The sequence below is a fragment of the Anomalospiza imberbis genome, chromosome 11 (genome assembly GCF_031753505.1).
Source record: "Anomalospiza imberbis isolate Cuckoo-Finch-1a 21T00152 chromosome 11, ASM3175350v1, whole genome shotgun sequence".
In the NCBI taxonomy this organism is placed as follows: domain Eukaryota; kingdom Metazoa; phylum Chordata; class Aves; order Passeriformes; family Viduidae; genus Anomalospiza; species Anomalospiza imberbis.
This window is the reverse complement of record NC_089691.1, coordinates 207,369-227,900: the sequence shown is the minus strand read 5'-3', so window position 1 is coordinate 227,900 and position 20,532 is coordinate 207,369. Positions and strand designations below refer to the sequence as shown.

General features: G+C 40.3%; 1 protein-coding gene across 8 annotated transcripts in view; it reads right to left on the bottom strand.

Annotated features, from left to right (window-relative positions):
- The window catches only part of FGD3 (FYVE, RhoGEF and PH domain containing 3), a 103,448-nt gene that overhangs the window by 7,241 nt on the left and 75,675 nt on the right, over window positions 1-20,532 (bottom strand). For all 8 annotated transcript variants that reach the window (XM_068201421.1, XM_068201424.1, XM_068201419.1 and 5 more), the window contains 9 exons: window positions 19,387-19,533; window positions 18,628-18,720; window positions 16,645-16,724; window positions 14,538-14,568; window positions 13,951-14,052; window positions 8,704-8,766; window positions 4,175-4,297; window positions 1,768-1,920; window positions 16-156 (listed from right to left, as the gene is read on the bottom strand). In XM_068201421.1, coding sequence (XP_068057522.1) covers window positions 16-156; window positions 1,768-1,920; window positions 4,175-4,297; window positions 8,704-8,766; window positions 13,951-14,052; window positions 14,538-14,568; window positions 16,645-16,724; window positions 18,628-18,720; window positions 19,387-19,533 — 933 coding nt within the window. The remainder of the gene's footprint in view (window positions 1-15; window positions 157-1,767; window positions 1,921-4,174; window positions 4,298-8,703; window positions 8,767-13,950; window positions 14,053-14,537; window positions 14,569-16,644; window positions 16,725-18,627; window positions 18,721-19,386; window positions 19,534-20,532) is intronic.

Genomic DNA, 20,532 nt, shown 5'->3' with positions numbered 1-20,532 from the left:
TGAATGCCATCTTACCTGGCTGCTTCCTTGCAGATACAGAACAAGAGGCTCACTCTTAGGGATGGTCACCCACATTTTGTACCAAGTCTTCCCTTTTTCAAGGAACTGGAGGTAGCTGCTGAAGAGGCTGTTTTCAGCCACAAAGATGCCTTGCTTCTGGATGAAAGGGGAAAAAAATAAAACAGAGCTGTTTCCATTTATGTTTAAGCGTGCAAAATACTTAGAATTAAATATAAAATACTCAAGTGGTGCAGAGTCAAATAACACTTGAGGGCAAATGTTGGGTAGGCCGTAACCAAATAAGAAATTAACAATTATTATATCCTAATCATAATTAAGAAATTATTATATACTTATAATTATTATATGCTAATATTAATTAAGAAATAACATAATTCCATGTAACAGAGGCAGAGGCTGAACCACCATTCCCAGCGGACATGAAGCTAAATTCAGCTTCCACCTCGTAAATTGAAAATGGTAATTAAGATGATGCACCTCATTTCTTGCTTAGCAAAGTAGGCTGGGAGATGACTTCAAATTGATGCAAAGGGTTTATTAGCAGAACCTCTTGTGCATGGTGGAGCCAAATCAGAGTGCAAAAAAAAAAAAAACAACTTGGAAGAAATTGTTGTCCTCTGATAGAAAGCAAAGAAAATTAAAATTCCTGTTTGCATTAGGATTTGCACAGAAGCCTTCTGAAGATTTCTGGCAGCTGCTAATAACATTTGTTAAGTGGCAGTCTCTTCAGCTGCTACTAAGCTTGTTAAGAAAGTTTAATGAAAGTAGAAGGGAAAGAAAAAGCCTGACTCTGATCTTTTCTTTCTATACACTGGCTTTCTTGCATTTTACCTCATCCTTTAAAGATTTAACGAAAAAACTAGCAGCCTGAGTAGAGCAGGGGAAAATGACACTTTTCCTTGGGTTTTTACAGCTTTTTGTTGTAATCTGCTTTTGGAAGTAAAGCCATGGGTCCCATTTCACTGGTTTGCCTCTCGGCTTTTCAGATTAACAGGGCTCTCTCTCTTCCCTGTGTAGGAGCAGGTTTGCACCTGCAACTTTTCCTACTGAAACAGTGCTGCAAAATTTGTCATGAGATATCACAGACTGTATTGGCACCCACAAAGAGCTCATCATCTGTAGTCACAGCTGGAGAATCACAGAATCACAGAATGGCTGCGGTCAGAGGGGACTGTAAAGGCCATCTCATTCCAACCCCCTGCCACAGAGGGCAATATCTGATACCATATCTGAAGGTTTTGATGGGGTCAGGTTCCAGATCCAGAACTTCTGCGCTCTGCAGGCTTGGCAGATCACTTCAAGGGGAACCTGCGGCTTTACTCCACCCTATTGCTCAGATCTTGGTCGTGTTTAGGTACAAATCTGACAAAGCCCCCAAGTAACAGAGTTGCTACATGGAATTAAAAGTGGAAAAACAGATCCTATTTTTTGAATAGTTACAGTGCACAGCTCAAAATTGGAAATACACCATAATAAAAAGAAGTCAGAGGGTTTTCCTTCTTTTTTGTAAGTTTGGAAGCTGAAGCTTAGCTGCCAAACCTGTATGCATCCTTGTGTGATCAGCATCCTATGATGAACGCTCACAATCTACAAACAGCATCCAGGCTGCAGGCATGTTCAATGAGATTTATAGGTCAGAGGATTAAATACCATGTTGGGGCAGAAAAGAAAACAAATTTGATAGTTTTTAATAAATACACTAAAAAAAGAGAGAGTCTCACAAAGATTCTTAGCCAAAGACTGTACCTCTGCAACTAGTCTTTTCTTCTGTTCCCCAACTGCTTCCACCCTAGGGCTGCAGGGGCTTGCTGGGAGCTGCAGGAAACACTCTTTACACACTCGATTATGGCGGCTGTTATCTGCAAGTGGCTTAAACTCAGAGCATTTTGCACAGATCACCTGTAACAGACAGATGGTGTTTAATTAGTCATGTTTAAAACACAATCCTTTATGAAAGAAATTGATTTGCAGAATGGTTGTTTGTAAAGCAAAATTCTATGAAAGATAATGTAAATGCAAGAGAGACCAATATAATATTCACTATATATACCTCTATTAATAATTAATGTGCTTGCAATCCCATGCCATACAGCAACATACCAAATTAAAGAAAACTTATGTCTTTGGGGAAATACTGTATGACTAACATCATGCAAGTTTGCTTTTCTTGCCTTTTCTTACAAACTTTTATAAGTCAAAAAAGCTTAAGTTGATGAAGCAATTAGTGCTTTTTAATGGTCTAAGAAGGACTGATTTTCAGAGTGAACGTGGCTGACATTCCTCATCAATCAAGGACATCCTGGAGAACTGAGTAATCCAGAAAGTACCAACTATTTTAAGAACATAGTCCAATATATTATCCATTAAAAATTATTTGTCTGTCTCAGCTGCAAGAGCATGCAGTGGCACATTGGGCCCGAGGAACCAGTGCTTAGAAACAATGCTGGATCTTCAGCTCCAAAACCTGTTTTCATGCTAAAAATTTGTCTCTAATACACCTGCTGCAGGGAGAGAAACTGTCCCCAGGGTGTCAGCCTGATGGACATCCATTCTGAATTTCTGTACAATAATAACCAAAAACCCACAGCACACACATATATTGTTACATCATTCACTGTAAGACTTAATTACTGTTTGAAGAGGACTGCCTTAATTCAGGGAGTGTTACCCAAACAAAAGCAAGACAGCATTTTTAGCAATATGATAGTCTTTCCTTGAGAAAAATTAACTTCTTTAATTCAAATGCTATTGCCACACCACAAGGCATTGAACAACAGACAGTGGTTTAAAGATAAATTACTAATTTTGTAATTCTTGTTATCTCTCTGTTCCTGGGAGAAAGCCATTATTTCATTTCTTTAGTAACACTGACTTTCCAATGGGATATTTTAAACCCCCAGAAATGTATTTCATGATTTAATAAAAACAAACCCAGAAGGTTGAAAATCCCAAGTCTAGGGTAGAAATGCCTCCTCCACAGCAACTGATTTTCAGTTGCTGAGACTGAGGTTTCTTTAAACATCTTAACTATACATTTAAATCTCTCTGCAGCTGAAAATTTATCTCTTCAAATGACTAACATTATTTAAATAACATTACTCTTAGTTACATTAGGAACACTGAATGAGGTTTCAAATAATTTTGCAGAAATCCATCTCATCTTGGCCATGGTTATGATTTACAGGAAAAAAAAAGGGAATTCAGCCATCAATAAATGGCTTTAGGGGAGGTGGCTAAAGGCGTTCAGTAACCCAGCCTTGCCTCTCTGGGATGGATTTTCTTTGGTTTTTCAAGCAGGAGGAAACCACTTTTGCACATTTCTTTAGGGAAAGAAACGCAGAATCACAGAGTATGCTGAGTGGGAAGGGGCCCACAAAGATCACCAAGTCCAGCCCCTGGCCCCGCAGAGGGCATCCCCAAGAATCACACTCTGTGCCTGAGAGTGTTGTGCAAACTCTCCTGGAGCTCTGGCAGATTTGGTGCTGTGACTGTTTTCCTGGGGAGCCTGTTCAAGTGCCAGACCACTCTCTGGGGGAAGAACCTCTTTCTAACAGCCACCCTAAACCTCCCCTGACACAACTTCAGGCCTTTCCCTTGGGTTCTAGAAAGAGGTCACAAAAAGAGATAAGAGTCTGCCCCTCCTCTTCCCCTCAGAGAAAGTTGTTGACCCAGTGAATCTCCCCTCAGTCTCCTCTTCTCCAGGCTAAAGAGAAGAAGTGCCCTCAACTGCTCCTCACATGGCTCCACTTCACCATCTTCATTGCCCTCCTTTGGATGCTCTGTAATAGCTTAATACCATCTTTAATATTGCACGTTCAGCTGCTCATTTTAGAAGAGCTGCTGTCTGGGTGAAGTGAGGCTTGTCTTAAGGCCATTGCTTCTGGAAACAAACTACAACCCCCTCCCCAGATTCACGCCCACCCCCAGGAAAAGCACTGAATTTGCCTTTAAACCAGCACAAGCTAGGACCCTTGCACAAGTTTTGCTGCTTTCCCCCTGATATCCAGAGAGTAAAGCAAGTGGAAAAACCTGCTCTGTCAATGACTTGCCATGAACCAGAATGTCTTTTACTCCCTGCACTGATAAAATTAAAAATTGTCTTCAATGGCCGCTGCAGAAGAAACTCAAGAGCTGAACATGCTAGGATACTTACTGCCCCACACTGCTTACAATGGTGCCGCCTCTTTGTGATGGAGTTGAAGCTCTCGCTGCAGCTCTTACAAGAGTGTTTCTCTTTGTCCCGCTTGGATTTGGAAGATTTCTTAGAGGAATCACTCTGAAATTAAAAGTACAAGTATGTGATTAAAAAACAATAATAAAAAAAAAAAAGGCAAAATTGCTCATAGAGTTCTACTGACAAAGATCTTCTTTGGGGTTCACACCATTTTAGGAAAGAATTTGCATGACTCTGCTGCTTGCCTCAGCTGGAGGGGTGGTTCAACCATCAGGGGTCTTGGGGGGACGTAATGTGGTCTCAACCCCTCTCTGCCCACTCATCTCCTTACCACCACAGAGCAATCCCCTCTCCCTGTCAGTGAAGAGGTGGAGGAATGGCCAAGGTGGGCGTCTCAAGAAAACTTCCCTTCCGGCACTCACCTCTTTCTTTTTCAAGGTACACGTGTACTTTGTGAGTGTGCTGTAAACTTCCCTCCCTTGGTGGGAAGGAGATGTGAAGATCTGGGGGAAAATGGCTTGACTGAAGAAGTGAATGGTGCAGGAATGGACTTTGCACCGCCCAACTTCAAATGCTTAATTTAGGAGTTTTCTTAGTCTCCCTCCCAACCCAAGATGAAGCATATGGCTCCTTAGAGAGGCAGGGACACCTACACCAGGGACCTACACTATCTGGGACCTGCTGCCTAGGTGGCCACGCAAGGTTAGCCTATAAATCCAAGCCAATACCTAAAGTCACTCAGCAAACCCTATTGCACAATTTCCTGATAAATTTAATAGCATTACTGCATCCAGCATAAACTGGACTTCCCATGACTGGAGGTGGTTAAGGCCAGATTGGATTCAGTTCTGAGCAATCTGGTCCAGTGGAAAGTGCCTCTTGGGGTGGGGGTTGGAACGAGATGACCTTTAGGGTCCCTTTCATCCCAAACCATTCCATGATTCTATGATTAACATGCCAACGTGCAGATCACAAAATACAACACGCTGTATAAAGATGTCTTTAAGTGTTTGATGAATGCCAGCAATATTTCACAGTATTTCTCAACTCTGTCAGTGAGAACAGAAGAGTTTGAAACATTGCTATTGTAGCTGCAGAAAGGATAATAAAAACGAAAAAGTCTTTATTACTTGGCAAATTCCAGAGAGCTATTATAGAAGGAAGACTTTTTCAACAATATGTTATTTAACTGCTGACACTGAAAAAGAATTTTAAAAAAGTTCCTTTCCATTCCTGTGAAAACGAGGAGACCTTCCTTTACTGGCAGTGCCCTCATCCCACCCCGTGATGGCTCAGGTGACCTTACCACATACTCTTAACACATCATCTGAACAAAGAGGCTTTTGTGGCAAACAAGGACATACATTATAATTCACATTGTTCATTGTAAATAAATTTACTATAAATTTATCATAAATAAATTTACGATAAACTTAACAGTTGCTTTGCAACTGTGTCCTTTATTACACAAGCTACTTTATTTACTGCTGATGCCTTTTAAAAGAGGTGCTAACACAGAGCTGCCCTCTAGTGAACTTGAATAATTGCCATATTTCTCATCTTTCTCAATATACCCAACTCTCTTTTGAAGCTGCTGAGTCTGACAGGAAAAAACACTCACATAAAATCTGTTCAGGAGCCAGGATCTACTTCTTTCAGACTAGGCTGTTTTGACTGCTAATTTGCTTTTACTCTACTGCATTTAACTCTCTAAATCTCCACAGTTTCCTTGAATTTTAAAATTTTGGTGGAAAAATAGCATATATCCCAGCAAGAGGTACAACTTATGTGACTGCAAGATGAAGGCCTGTGGCAGGAGGCCTTTTTAGGTGAGCAGACATCTGAACTTAGTGAACTATGTAGCCTCCATTTGCTTCTGATATGCAGGGAAGAATCACCAAAAAGCTGGTAGGAACAGCAAGAAAACCAGTGGGCTTAGGAGACTGCTGTTACCATTATTTATTACTTGCTATATAGTCGGAGAATCATGCAGCCCCAGAATGGTTTGGGGTGGAGGTGACCTTAAAGCCCATCCAGTCCCACCCTGCCACGGGCAGGGACACCTTCTGCTAGCCCAGGTTGCTCCAAGCCCCAGTGTCCAACCTGGCCTTGGACACTTCCAAGGATCCAGTGGCAGCCACAGCTGCTCTGTGCTAGGTATTCTGGGCCAGCAGGTAGAAATTCAGCCCCAATGTTATGATTGGGGCTGACGAGACTCTAAACATGAGCAGACACGTGAGCTACAAAGCAGTTTCAATTCTTTTCCTTCTCATTATGCTCTTACAGGTGTGTTTTTCATTTATAAATTATATAAATGGAAATATTTATATAAATTATATAAATAAATTATATAAATTATATATTCCATTTATAACTATCTGGAGCAACCCACAATGGGGTTGCAACCTGCAAGTGCTTCTGAAAATGCTTACTGTAAATGAAAAAAAAATTAAATTATATAGCAGATTTTGTACTTTGTAATATTTTTGCTTGTTTCTCTACATGGCAACATTATACTGGCAAGACTATGTGTAAGACATTTTCCCACAGGCTCATATTTCCTCCTGCATACAGAGGTCTGAGCAGCAAGACAATTAATCAAAAGAGGTACCATGATGCTGTAGACAAGCAGATGATCCTTCCTGCAGTAGGAGGTCATTATCTAGTTATGCAAAGGTGAATGTGAACACTGAAGAAAATCCCAGAAACCTCTCAGGAAGGCTGGGGAAGCACAGGAAGGAGCTCCCAGTGTGCTGGCCACCACTACCACCAAGTGGCTTGCACGTGAAGCTGTTGAGCACACAATGTATTGCTTGTGCTCTCACTGAGCTGTACTAAAGGGAAGTCAGCACTAAAAATTCATATTTTCTGAAACTGCAAATATTATTCATTATTCTCATGATATTATCCATTTTTAGCAAAATTAGAGCCCTAGAATCAATGCTACACAATTTGGTCTATTTTTAACCTTGTCTTTTTGATCAACTCAATTTTTTTTTCTATGTCAGGAATTAAATTTTTCTTTAAATACATGATTTAAGGAAAATTACTTAACATATCAAGATATGCTATCATATGCAAATCACTGACACAACAATTTGTAATCAACCAAAAAGATACACGTTTTTTATTTAATTACAAATAAAATGTATATACTTAAGACCAACAAAAATTTTTATGTAGGCTTGGTTTTTTTTAATATGATAAAACATCTTTTTTTTTTTTTTTTTAAGTAGCCCACTAAATACAGCATCTTTAACTCAAGGCACAAAACACTAATCACAAAGCTGACTGTAAATAAAGTAAAAATTGTTAAGTGAAAATATTAAATGAGGATAAAAAATAACTAGCAAGGACCATATTAATCACAAACACCTATAACTTGGTTTTTTTAATAGGTCAAGTTGCTGCCTTGTTTAACAGCTTTGCATTGACACTGTGCACTCTACCAGAAGGTTCCAGGCTTGGCCAGAGGTCTGGAGGTGCTGCTAAATGGCTCCTTTGCTCCTAAAATCATCATGCTAATACATAAGATCCTAGAGCAAGTCTCTACAGGTAAGGGTATTTTTAGTGGTTGTTTGTTCTTGTTGAGGCTAATTTTCAGTAAATTCAACTAACCCTAGGCATGTCCTAAAAATCTTTTAATCTAGAAGAGAGAGATAAGAGTGATAAAAAATAGACCTTATTAAGGACTCAAACCCTCAGTTTGACTCAGCAGCTGTCATAGCCGTTTTACTGAGCAAAATTAATAGTACCTTTGAAAGTATATTTTGCTTTTGTGGCAGCCAATGTTTTACAGGCCAGAGACATACAAAAGTACTATCATGTCTTCCTCTGCAATAGCAGAAACATGGAAAGAATACTGTGGAAGAAGTGTTACTCAAAATGTGGTTCTGGAGATGAAATCCTGAGTTACACAATGCAACAGCATTAATCAGATAGGTTTCCTGGTACCTTTTTGCCCCTTCTCCCTTCAATCCTGTCACAATTTAAATACATGCACACAAAACCAAAAAAGAAAAAAAACCCACCAAAAATCCCCACAAAACAACAAACAAACAAAAGAATCCCAAACAAATCTCCCCCACTCCAAACCCAGTGCTACAAACTGAAGGAACCAACTCTGATGAGCGTGCAGCATATATCCACTACCAAAGGAATTATATTGCTTTAGGTCTATTCATGCATTGAGGAGAAACCTCCACGCATCAAGAACTGTTAATAAAGTAATGTCAACTTTCTAACCCAGCAAATTGGTTGGAGAGTTTATTTCCTGGTCTTTGTGACACATCTGAGCAGGATTCAAATTTCCTGATGCTGCAAATGGCAACTAGCTGTGGGTATAACTTAGCCAGGAAACTAATGACAGCACAGCTGAGGCCACAGACAGCAGGATATAAACACTATAAAACCTATACTGAAGTATGATTAATTTTTCCTGCCATAAAAGAATCATAACCCACCTCCCAACACTACTCTGACTGAAGAATTAGCTTCAAATTACTCACCCCTCCTAACATAACACCACCATCTGCTCCTGGCATTGATTCGACTGAGCTGGTGCTGGCTATCTGAGGAGAAAGAGAATGACAGAACAGTTTCAACATGGACCATTCTTCGGAGAGGAGAGGAGAGGAGAGGAGAGGAGAGGAGAGGAGAGGAGAGGAGAGGAGAGGAGAGGAGAGGAGAGGAGAGGAGAGGAGAGGAGAGGAGAGGAGAGGAGAGGAGAGGAGAGGAGAGGAGAGGAGAGGAGAGGAGAGGAGAGAAGAGAAGAGAAGAGAAGAGAAGAGAAGAGAAGAGAAGAGAAGAGAAGAGAAGAGAAGAGAAGAGAAGGAGAAGAGAAGAGAAGAGAAGAGAAGAGAAGAGAAGAGAAGAGAAGAGAAGAGAAGAGAAGAGAAGAGAGGAAGAGAAGAGAAGAGAAGAGAAGAGAAGAGAAGAGAAAAGAGAAGAGAAGAGAAGAGAAGAGAGAAGAGAAGAGAAGAGAAGAGAAGAGAAGAGAAGAGAAGAGAAGAGAAGAGAAGAGAAGAGAAGAGAAGAGAAGAGAAGAGAAGAGAAGAGAAGAGAAGAGAAGAGAAGAAGGGGGGGTGGGGGGAAGAGTAAAGAAAAAGTTTGCTTTCAGCCCCTCAACTCTTTGCTTGTGAGCACACTTTAATTCATAAAATCAGATCACAGAATCATAGAATGGTCTGAGTTGAAAGGGACCTTGAAGCTCATCTTGTTCCAGCCCCCTGTCATGAGCAGGGACACCTTCCACTACCCCAGGTGCACATGCTGCACATGTGCTCAGCCACCCTCAAATATTGGGTGGGCTCTGATGCAGATGATTTTACAGATGGCACTGAATTGACAACCTGCCTTTGGGTGCAACCTGTGACTGTCCCTCACATGCTGCAGAAAGCCAGTGCCAAAGTTTGAAGGACACTTCTCTATTGGAGCCTGCCAGCCAGACCAGCAGAAGCTCTGTGAAGGCACTTGATTCTGAGAGGAACAAAATTTACTCTATTAAAACACCACTCAGTTAAGTTTCTCTTCTTCACAATGCATTTCAATCCCGAAATAAATGCGAAATGGCATCTCCATTTATTCAGTTATGGAGGCGTATATCTACTAAATACACATAGATGTTTGTATATCTATATATATTTTTATAGAGTTAATATATAATATTCATATATCTATATGTATGCCATATATATAGATATATATACATTCAATAGTATTCAATACGTATAAAGGGCAAATAAGCTTTGTACATTGAGTACCAAAATCACAGGCTACATTCTAAAAAGAATGGAAAACCATCTTATCTGCAAATTAATTTACAGGGAGTTTGCTAGTTTACACGAGGTTTTCAAATTACTAGATTCTTTATGATAAATTATCCTGTCATTCCCATAGATCATTCTTCCTTTGCCAATCAGACATCTCTTATTTCAATATTATCAGTAAGAGCCTGAATGAGAGATGCAGGACTCCAGGTGGCTCTTCAAAATGCAGTTTATTGTATCCAAGATGTTACAGCAGTCCAGGGTCATGGGTGACAGAGTCTGCGCCTACAGCTGTCAGCTCCAGCTGCAGACAAGCCTGCATTATATATAATGCATTATATACTTTTCTTTGCTAAGCATCTTAAGATGCATCTTACAGAAGTACGAATCTATACCTTAACTTTTACCTATAGCCTATCATAACTACTATCATTACCATATTCATGTTACTATTCTCCAATAACTAAAAGTTAGTACGTTACAGTTTAAGCTAGAAGTTGTTTTTCAGTTTTCTTGCAGTGGAAAATTCTGAGACCTTTTTCTACTTGCATCATCGGCAGACTTTTTTGCCTGTGCTATCTTTCTGCTTGGTAAAAACATCTTCTTGTTTGAGTGGGTTTATCCTTTGCTCTAACCCATAAAAACTCCTTCTAACTAACATATCCTTTGCCTTCTTAGTTATCCAGTAAAACTGGCGCAGCAATTCTTTTCTTCTATAGCAAAATTTGCTTTCATTTCTATTCCTTTTTCAGATTCTACATTCAAAAATCTTTCTGCCAAGCATACATATCTGTGAGACTTTCCTGTCAAACTTTCATCCTTCCCAACAATTATCAAAATGGCCAGTGCATTTTGGCACTCTGGCTTCATTTCATTTTAAAGCAAGAAGGTTTAATCTCTGTTTGAGTGGCCAAATGGAAGAGCTATTCCTTCTGATGCCTCATTGGATCTATTTATATTCTAATACAATCAATCAACTCTTTGAACCAGGAAAGGAGCAAATGCATCCCCTGGGGCCAGGGCTGTGACACCCTAGAGCACTTCCTCAGGGAATTCAATTGAATTAAGGGAAGCATCACTATTCAGCTCTAACCAGCTACTTCTGCCTCTGCAAAAACCATCAACCCTAAGGTGTTCATATCATCTGTTCCTCAGTCCTCTGCAAAGGGGGTTCTTTTCACTGGAATCCTAATCAACCCAGGGTTTTACTCTGCCTAGTAAAAGGACATCTGTGGGCTGTGATGGGACTTGGAAAAAGAAAAATGTAGAGGAAAAACGGGGTTTGAAGAAGAGCTCGAGAAAACCCTCAGCAAATTTAGGGAAAAGAGTAAATTCCTCCAGTTGCCTATTCAGATCCCCATGTCTGTTTGTTTATTTGGAACAATGGGCTAAAAATCAAATACCCTCTACGCTTACCTGGAAAATGTTTCAAGAGATCTTCTCCCTGTTACACTACCATTACTGCTCACAGTGTCTCAGAGCTGGTAACAATACAGTTATTGACATGTTTGTCAGAACCACCCCAGATCTATGGGGAAAGAAACAGCAGCATCTAACATTCATGATTTAACTAACAGAAGCATTCTCAATCTAAAATCCTAGGGATGCTACTTCCACAGAGCTCAGCTCTCTGCAGCACTTTTCCTTGCCAGCCTTCTAGGACTGCACAAACTGGGTCCGTCACCACACCAGGAGACTCCAACTCTTCTGATATGAAGCAGTGGTGAAAGAGGTCCTTTCCCTTGGGAATATTTTTAGATAGTTTTAAAAACACCTTTCACATAGCCTGGAAATGCTGCAGGTGAAAATTGAGGAACTAAACAACAAAAGAACCTGAGAGCTTTCTAAAAACACTTTTTAAAATTACTACTGCTACCATTACCTGGCCTGGCACTGATTGGCAATGACACTGGATATTCCCCTCCTGACAGGTAAGAGTTCATTAATTGCTGAAGACCTGCACAACCATAATCTTAAGAGTAGGTCAAATTTCAGATCTCTCCACCTCCCAGAAACCACAAATCTTCTGTAGGCAGATTTCAGGCTGACACCAACCCAAAATGCTGGTATGAGCTTATGTGAGTCAGCAGGGAAACACAAGCATGGTCAGAGTTGCATGCACTGGTCATGAACTGCAACCAGTCCTAAGCACTGTAACAGAGAAAATGTATGGCCAGGATGGGAAAAAACCAATTTGACTCTTTTTGTACAGGCTAATTTCTAGTAGCTGTTACAGATCCAGACAGGAATCCATGAGTGCATATCTATTTCTTGACTCATGAGAGAAAAAAAAGGGCCACTTTTTCCTCAAAAGTTGCTGCCCAGTATTCCATAGATGATCTGTCTGGTGACTACTACCTAGTGCAGTGTATTGCAGTTAGAATGTTCTCAATATTTGTCCAGTTTTCCTTACAGAAATACTTTCAGCTCGTTTTAACTGACAGCAATTTCTGTCACATTTAGCTGTGACATCAGTTTCAAAGCTGATTATCTAGAGAAGATAATCTCCTAAAAAATGTGGGTTAGTATTCTGGCATTAAAGAAATTACAGTACAGACTGCATTAATATCACAACCAGGGATAAACCAGACTGCTGCTCTGCTTGGCTTTTATGAAGAGTAGAGTATAAATATGAGGCTACACCATGAACACAGAAGCAAAATCAAATTGAATTTACAAAGCAAGATAATAATAATGAACTTGACCAGATGCTACATTTTAATTACATAGAAAGAAGTGTGTTTATTAGTTTGCTTATTAGATTTTCCATCAGAGCATCCTGGCTTTGAATGCAGCCATAAGTTAACTGCAAATTATAGACATGAATTGACTATTTTCTATTTTTTTCCCCAAGTATTTTTAGCTGATTAATAGTTCAGGATAAGTAAACTACGCCAGATTCAGAAAATGACTCGTTGCTGGCAGCTATCAGTAACAGGATTCTAGACTCTGTGGAGTCTTGAGAAGATCTTCACTGTCAATCTGATTATATGGGAATGAAAGGCATATCCAACATCTCTTCTGAGGCCCCATGGAAATCAGGCAGATAAAAAATCCAGATTACTGAGTCACCAAATCAGTCCTGAATCTCCAACGAGAGATGTCAAAAATGGTTAGGTTCCAAAACAAAAAAAAATTTAAACAAACAATTTAGGAGGCAGGGGATGGGGAAGATAAAAAGCTCCCCAAGTTCAATCTCTGCAGCTGGACCTTCTCTCCCTCTGCTCCAAGATCTACCACGTCTAAAGTCATGAAGTCATAGGCAGCACTTCATGATATTCCTAAATATTTTGCTCTCTCAGGCTCCATTCCTCTTTAGTTTGTAGCAAATGCCTGTGCCTAAGGTTATCACCATCATTTTCAAGTTGAATGGAGAGATATGGTCCTGATGTGAATACTTTTAAAACAAAATTCCTAGCAAACACAGAGTGATACCTTACAGTTGTAGAGAAACAATAAAATTTCAAGACTATATTACATACTTAGTTGAAGAGTATTTTTCTGAAATATATTTACTATCTATAAGATAGTATTTTAAGATCCTTTTAAATGCATAATTTTCTTTCTGAGTATTTAAAATATTTTAAATAATAATAAAATAACATCAAAGAAATAATCCCAAAACGCATCTCTGATGAGATGGGGAAAAGTAATGAACAAAATCTCCCAGGGACACAAGTAACATTACAGACCGCTAAGTACTCAAAACATTGAGGAATTATACCTGTTCTGCTAAAAAAAGCCACCAGCCTGGAAAACATGCCTGATGGGTCCCTGGCATTGAATTGTCCTGGGAAATTTATTCTGTATCTGCATGGCTGAGTAACTGTGACTGATACACATTTGAGAGCCAGAGAAATGGAGATGACTGCCCTGTATGTCATATAAAAATCCAGAACAAGACTCCACTATTTTAAAGTTAGCTGTGCAAGTCTTAACTGTTGGTAAAACTGTTCTGGCAAAAGGGAATGAAGCACTAGTACTTACTGAAGAATCAGGAGGATGCTCCTCCTCTTGTGAAAAAGAGCTATTGAAAGCTCTGAAGGTCTCACTGTTCTGTTTGTGCTTTTCTATTGTGGCTTGAATGACCTGAGATAAAAATGTCAGCAAAGATGAGAAGCATCACAAAAAAAATTTCTCTCATAGGAAGATGGGTAGGATTACCATTTGGTGAAAAACACTTACACTTGTATAAATGAAAAGGGAACTTAAAAACCTTAAGTGGTGGTGTTAAACCCATTATTGTTTCAGTTAAAAACTAAGGCTGCCATCAGACAGTGTCTCTACAAGTCAAACTGGAAGAATATACAAGGTCTGATGCCTCAGTCTCTTCTCATACTGGGCTTGAGGAATGCAGGAATGGGGAGCCCAGCTGAAGTCCCCAGATACTTTCTGGGGCCAGCTGGTCAGCACCAGGACCCTGACTGAGCTCCACACTTCTCCATGAGCAACTCCACCACACTGGCCCACCCAGCTTCCCTGCACAGCCACATTAATTCAGAACCCCAAAACGATGATTTCAAATGCTGCCTGCATGGTGATTGCCCTCCTTATCATTGGTGCTTTGTACTAACATGAATCCATTCCCTCTTCTCCTCTTCTGTCCTGTTAAAACAAAAGAAAAATAGAGAAAACATCATCATTCTACTTAAAATATTTTCAGTAAATTCAATTCACAGCTTCACAGCTTTATATCCATTAGACTTTTAGCTTTGCTATCCACTATTTTAAAAACACTGATAGTTATTGACAGTAATTATTACCAAATCCTAATAATACTTGAATTGTTGACACAGTGGACCCTACAAGCACTACTATAAATAGTGTAAGTGAAATAGAGATTTTTGGAATTTACTTGAATCAACAAAATAAATTAATTTTAACCTTACTGCTCCTTACTACCTTCACTGCAATCAAGATTAAAGAACAAAACACGTGGATCCACCACAGCTGTGTTAAGAAAGCTCCAGAAGCCACTTGGAGAATAACACTGGGTGATGGTGAACTGAAACTGAAAGTTACTCAGACAAAATGAATGTATCATGGTGGGTGGGGATTTTTGCTGAAGTGTTGTTTACAATCATAGCTGTAATCCAACAATTAGAAGGTATTCCTAGTCAGAGCAATACTGAATGGCCTTGGTCCCAGGCCTTTACTCAATACACCAGATCTATGGGGAAACCTTCCGAACTAAAAGGTTTAAATCTAACAACTCTGGTCATGCGCAGTAACCAAATATATAAAAAGCAAGAGTGGCAGAAACAGAGGTTGTAGTCACTTCAAGGGACCATAAAGGAGGTAATTAAGAGAGTAATCATGAAATTAGTGTAAAGACCGTGTGATGTCATAGAAATTGATGAGAACAAGGTCCCCTTATCTATTAAGAATCACTCAAATTTCTATATTTGCAACTTTATATTCAACACCAGTCATATCCCACCAGTTAATAAAATCAAACTACACAACATACAATGAGTTACCACCCACCCCTATTGGAATGAATTTAACCCTGGTAAAACAATTAATGAAACATCAAGATCTAATCAAAATTATAGAAGAGATTCAAAAGAATGAGAACTCTAGTAACTGTCCATCATGACATAACCAAAATAAACAGAGTCCTGCAAAGAGTAAAAGACACAAGTCATAATTGGTGGGATGCACTATTTAGATGGTCACCAAGTGCAACTGGGATCATGAACACTTTATGTCACCTCATTACAGTTTTATTAATTTTAGTTACTGTAAGTTTAATTACGTCTATTTTAACACTCATGTGGAATTAGAGGATGTTAAAATGGGTAGCCATCCTGACTTCACTTTCTAGAACTCATGGAATTCTGCTGAAGGAGAACTGTCATGATAGTAGGTCAGAACTTAGACCAAGACCCCGTAGTAAAGGAATTTACTGTACTTTAAGAAAAGGGGGGACTGAAATAGAGATTTTTGGAGTTCACTTGAATTAACAAAATAAATTAATTTTAACCTTTTACTTGAGAAACCTCTGCCATGGTACAAAGGGCATAGGAAAAATGCAAATCTCTGAAGCTTCTTGCATAAAGGACAATGCCAGAGAAGACCAGGAGATGCAAAGAACCCAGACAAAGGGGCTCCTCTGTCTCCAAGCTTATGCACCAAAAGACCAAAAGCGCATGCACAGAGGAGAAAAGTTCAAAAGTTCAATCCTGAGGAAGACCACAATCTTCAGCCTCAGGAGACCACCAGAGACCACCCGCGTGACCACCACAGCAAACCACGCCTGCCCAGAAGGGCGGGGACCTATTTAGGATGAGAGGCGAGGACAGGGTTGAATATGCATAGAAAAGTTGTGTAATGTATTGCATATGGAACACCTTTGTGAATAAAGATGTGGGCCAGACTGAGGCTCGGAGCACAAGTTTTTGGAGAACTATCTCACTTGTGCCGGGCGCTGGCATACATACCCACTTCATAACTACATCGAGTTGTGGAGTCTATTTATTTATTCCACATATCGCTTCAGAAGTATTCAATAAAGGCAATCAACACACTTTGACTTAGGACCAGCATTCTCTTACATGTCTAAGTTACCCACCTCTGCTGCTCACCTCGTGATTTAAAGCTCTGTCACACTAGCACAGCCCGTAGATCAGTTTCTCCTCACATATTCACAAACCTTCAAAGACAGAACAAGTATCATACCTGGCTTGTAGTTCCAATGATCTCTTTTTTCCTGTTATGGAAAATGTATGAGCCACATTTTGCTTGGCAATTTCTTGGACCTGTAAAAAGTACATCAGCTTTTTACTCATTGACCTTGTCTTTCCAACATTTTGAATGACTTACAAATATAGTCATTCTTTGAAATGCTTAGTCAAAAGGATCATTTGGAATAAAGTATAGAAGTAGAAAAAATAAGGGACTGTTGCCATAGTTACCTGTCTTGCTACAAAACTTGTGTGTCTGTATCACCAGACTCCTACAGCAGCAGGGGGAGATGGCTCTTGTGCCGGCCAGGGGACAAGGTAAGGCTCTCAATCCAAACATGTAACACAGTCACCATTATTCTCCATTATTCTGCTCCCCTTTGAATGATTCTTATAAAACTTTTAAAAGCCCAACTGTCAGAGACTGAAATATGTCTTAAACATCTTCATGAAAGACTTTTGCTTGTTACAGCAAAACTGTACAAAAGCTGCAGAGAAAACTACCAAAACCCTGAATGGAGCCCTACACAGCTCATTGATGAAGATAAGATAAAGTGACTCAGGAGAGAAGAATACATTCAGAGAGGGATCAAGCTTAGCACCTGCAGGGTGGAGGTCACAGCCCCGGGGCTATCAGCTGCCAGGCTCGAAGAGACTCTCACACCAAAGGGTGGGGGGAGGAGAGGTTTTGGGTGTGTGATGAAAAAGCCTCTGATCCGAGCAGCGAACACCCATCCTCTGCTGTGCAGAGGAGCTCAGCTGTGGGCCCCTTTACCCTGGCAAAAGCTGCATCCACATGAAGGACAGCAGAGTCATAGCCCATCAAAGACCTCCCCACCAAGGGGTCCCCAGACCCTGCGCCAGAGATGATGCAACACATCCATAGTGTTGCAAAGGACAGTGTCAAACGTTCCCTGCTCAGGGGAGGCAAGTGGGTGTTCCCACCTGGCCCAAACCACTTTATTAATCCACTGGATTCCATACTTTCCAGCGACAGGCAGCAGGGTGACCCTCACCACCAAGAAAAGCAGATGGAGGGGAGCAAGGAGAAGTTGTTGGGACCCTGGGAAGGGTGATATGCTTCCACCTAACCTGTGTCACCCTCTCCCCGTCTCCCCACCCATGGACACTTCCTTTTCTATTTCTGTCCTTATTTTCTCTTTCTTTGTCTTTGCCTCTTGTACTATGAAATAAAATATATCACTTTTTTTGGCACCAACATCTTAACTTATTTGGTTTTAATCAAGTTTTGGGGTATATTTCAAACCTTTCTGGGTTTGATCCATTTTATTCACAGAGGCTTAGTTTCCTTTGGTCTTCTGTGTTAAGCTGGTTCGTAACACCAACCAACCAAAAAAACTCAAAGAGAGATAGAATCATAGAATCATTAAGGTTGGAAAAGACCTTTAAGGTCTTCAAGTCCAACCATCAAAACAGCACCATCACATTCACCACAAAACCATGTTCTCAAGTGCCACATTCACATGTTTTTTGAACACTTCCAGAGATGGTGACTTCACCACTTCCCTGGGCAGCCTGTGCCAGGGCTGGACAACCATTTCAGTGAAGAAATATTCCCTAATATCTAACCTAAGCTTCCCTTGGTGCAACTTGAAGCCGCTTCTTCTCATCGTGTCACCCATGAGAAGAGGCCAACCCTCACCTGGCTACACCCAACTTTCAGACATTTGTAGAAAGCAAGAAGGTCTTGCTCCTTATCTCCAAACAGAATCTCCCCAGCTCCCTCATCAGACTTGTGCTCCAGACCCTTCCCCAGCTCTGTTGCGCTTCTCTGCACACACTCCAGCACCTTAAGGTCTTTCTTGTAGAGGAAAAGCTGCATTGACCCAAAGTGATCCAAAGCTAGGTTTTAAGATTCTGTTATATTTTTACATTCATATAGTGTTATGTATTTAGATTCAGCAGGGATCCAAAGCTATCAAGAACATTTAAAAAAGGGAAAAGAAGAGATGCAAACCTGCAGTCCTGCAATGTCCATCTTCTCTCGAACACTGAACTTCTGGCCGATCAGCCTCAGTTTTGGCACACAGTACAGCACCATGCTGTTAAACTGCAATGAGGCAAGAGCTTAACTTAGGCAGTTACATGCTGGACACAGCCTTCACTGTGAAAGTTTAGGGCTTTGGTGTGTTTTACTCTGAGACATAGTTCTCAAGAAGAGATTTAAGGTGAAAGTGAGGCTAATGGATCATTACAGAAAGAAGTGGGAGACAGAAACACGTCAGCCAGTCACTTCTCCCTTCTGCCCCTCCCTCTGAATTGGACTGCCTTGAAAGCATGAGAGCTCTTCTTCCAGTGCCAGTGAGAGCTGGCCACCTCCTGTAGCAAGGTGGTTTGGCTGGAAACCACCTCCTGTGGCACTCTGCAAAAACTCAGCCTCTGAGGAGGGAGATGGAAAAAAACCACTTTGGGCCAGCAAAGGCACAGCATGGAAGAAAGAAGGAAATCCTTGAGGAAAAAGCTACAAGAGAAAACTGCTGCTCAGAAGGAGTAGCTGGGCTTAGCTGGTTAATGTTTTTTTCTTTAAGCTTAGGAAGATGGAAATGTACCACAGAATCATAGATTCAAAGGATGGTTTGGGTTGGAAGGGACCTTAAAGCCTATCTCATTCCACTCTCTGCCATGAGAAGGGACCCCTTCCACTAGACCAGTATGCTCTAATGCCCCCCCAACCTGAGCACAGCCCTGAAAATAAAAGAGCAACTGAAACACTCACCAGGAATAAATACCTGTCCTGTGCTGTGCCATTCTTAGCTGAAAGTTTCTGAATGTGTCCTTCTTTAATGAGCTCGTTGGCTGGGTTAACAATATCCTCTTCACCACCCAGGCGCTCATAGACTTCCAAAAGCTTGTGCATCTTTTCCTGCCAGTACAAACCCCCAGCAATTTAAATTAAAAAAAAAAAAAATCCATGTTTTCTATTGCCCACTGTTTAACTTCTGTGGTAAATGTATGTAAGTTGAAAGAAAACAGTCTTTCACTTCCACTGTAGCTTTGCATTTATATTAAAACCCATTGCATATTTTTCAGTGCTATTCCCCACTCTGGATTAGTCACACTGGATTAGTTAAACTTGGATTGTACCATTTAATGACACTTTGAGATAAATTTATTTGATACTTCTAGACTATTACTATTCAGCAATAAATATGTATCATTGAATCATAAAGGTTGAAATAAATCTCTAAGATCATCAAGTCCAAATATTAATCTTTGGAACTTTTCTTCTTTTCTAAAGAAGCAATGTCCAATAAAAACAATGGCCAAGTTGGACACCTGTATGTTACCAAATAATGGAAGCATGATTTATTTTTTCTACTGCACCACAACAGGAGTAAGCAGCCAACAATTAATTCAAACCTCCACTAACTTTTGGGAATTCTGCTACAGCATTCACTTTCAGTCTGGCTTGGATCTCACGCAGCAAAATTATTATAGCAGCCTTTTCCAATGGGTTCTTGTGTACTAACAGAAAAAGCAACTGACACAGAAACCAATGAGCCAACGAGTTGTTCCATATTCCTGCTATCTGCATAGATACTGTACAAAGCCCCCAGGAGTTGTTAAGAGGCCCTAAATCAGAAAAATTTCCACCAAAATATATCCTTATCAAGGGAACATGCCAGACTCAAATAGAAACAGATGGTTTCCTAACTATGTTTTCAGACATACTCGAAATACACAGACAGCAGCTGGCTACTTCCCCACAGCAGCCACAGGAAACATGGTCTCATGGTGTCCCCACTAGCTGGGGAAGGAAGTAATGGTCTGATGGGGAAGTGAATATAAACCTTGGACCCCCAAATGTTCAATGGGTGCTAAGTCAGATACACAGCATTTCAGGTCTGTTTGATACAAAATG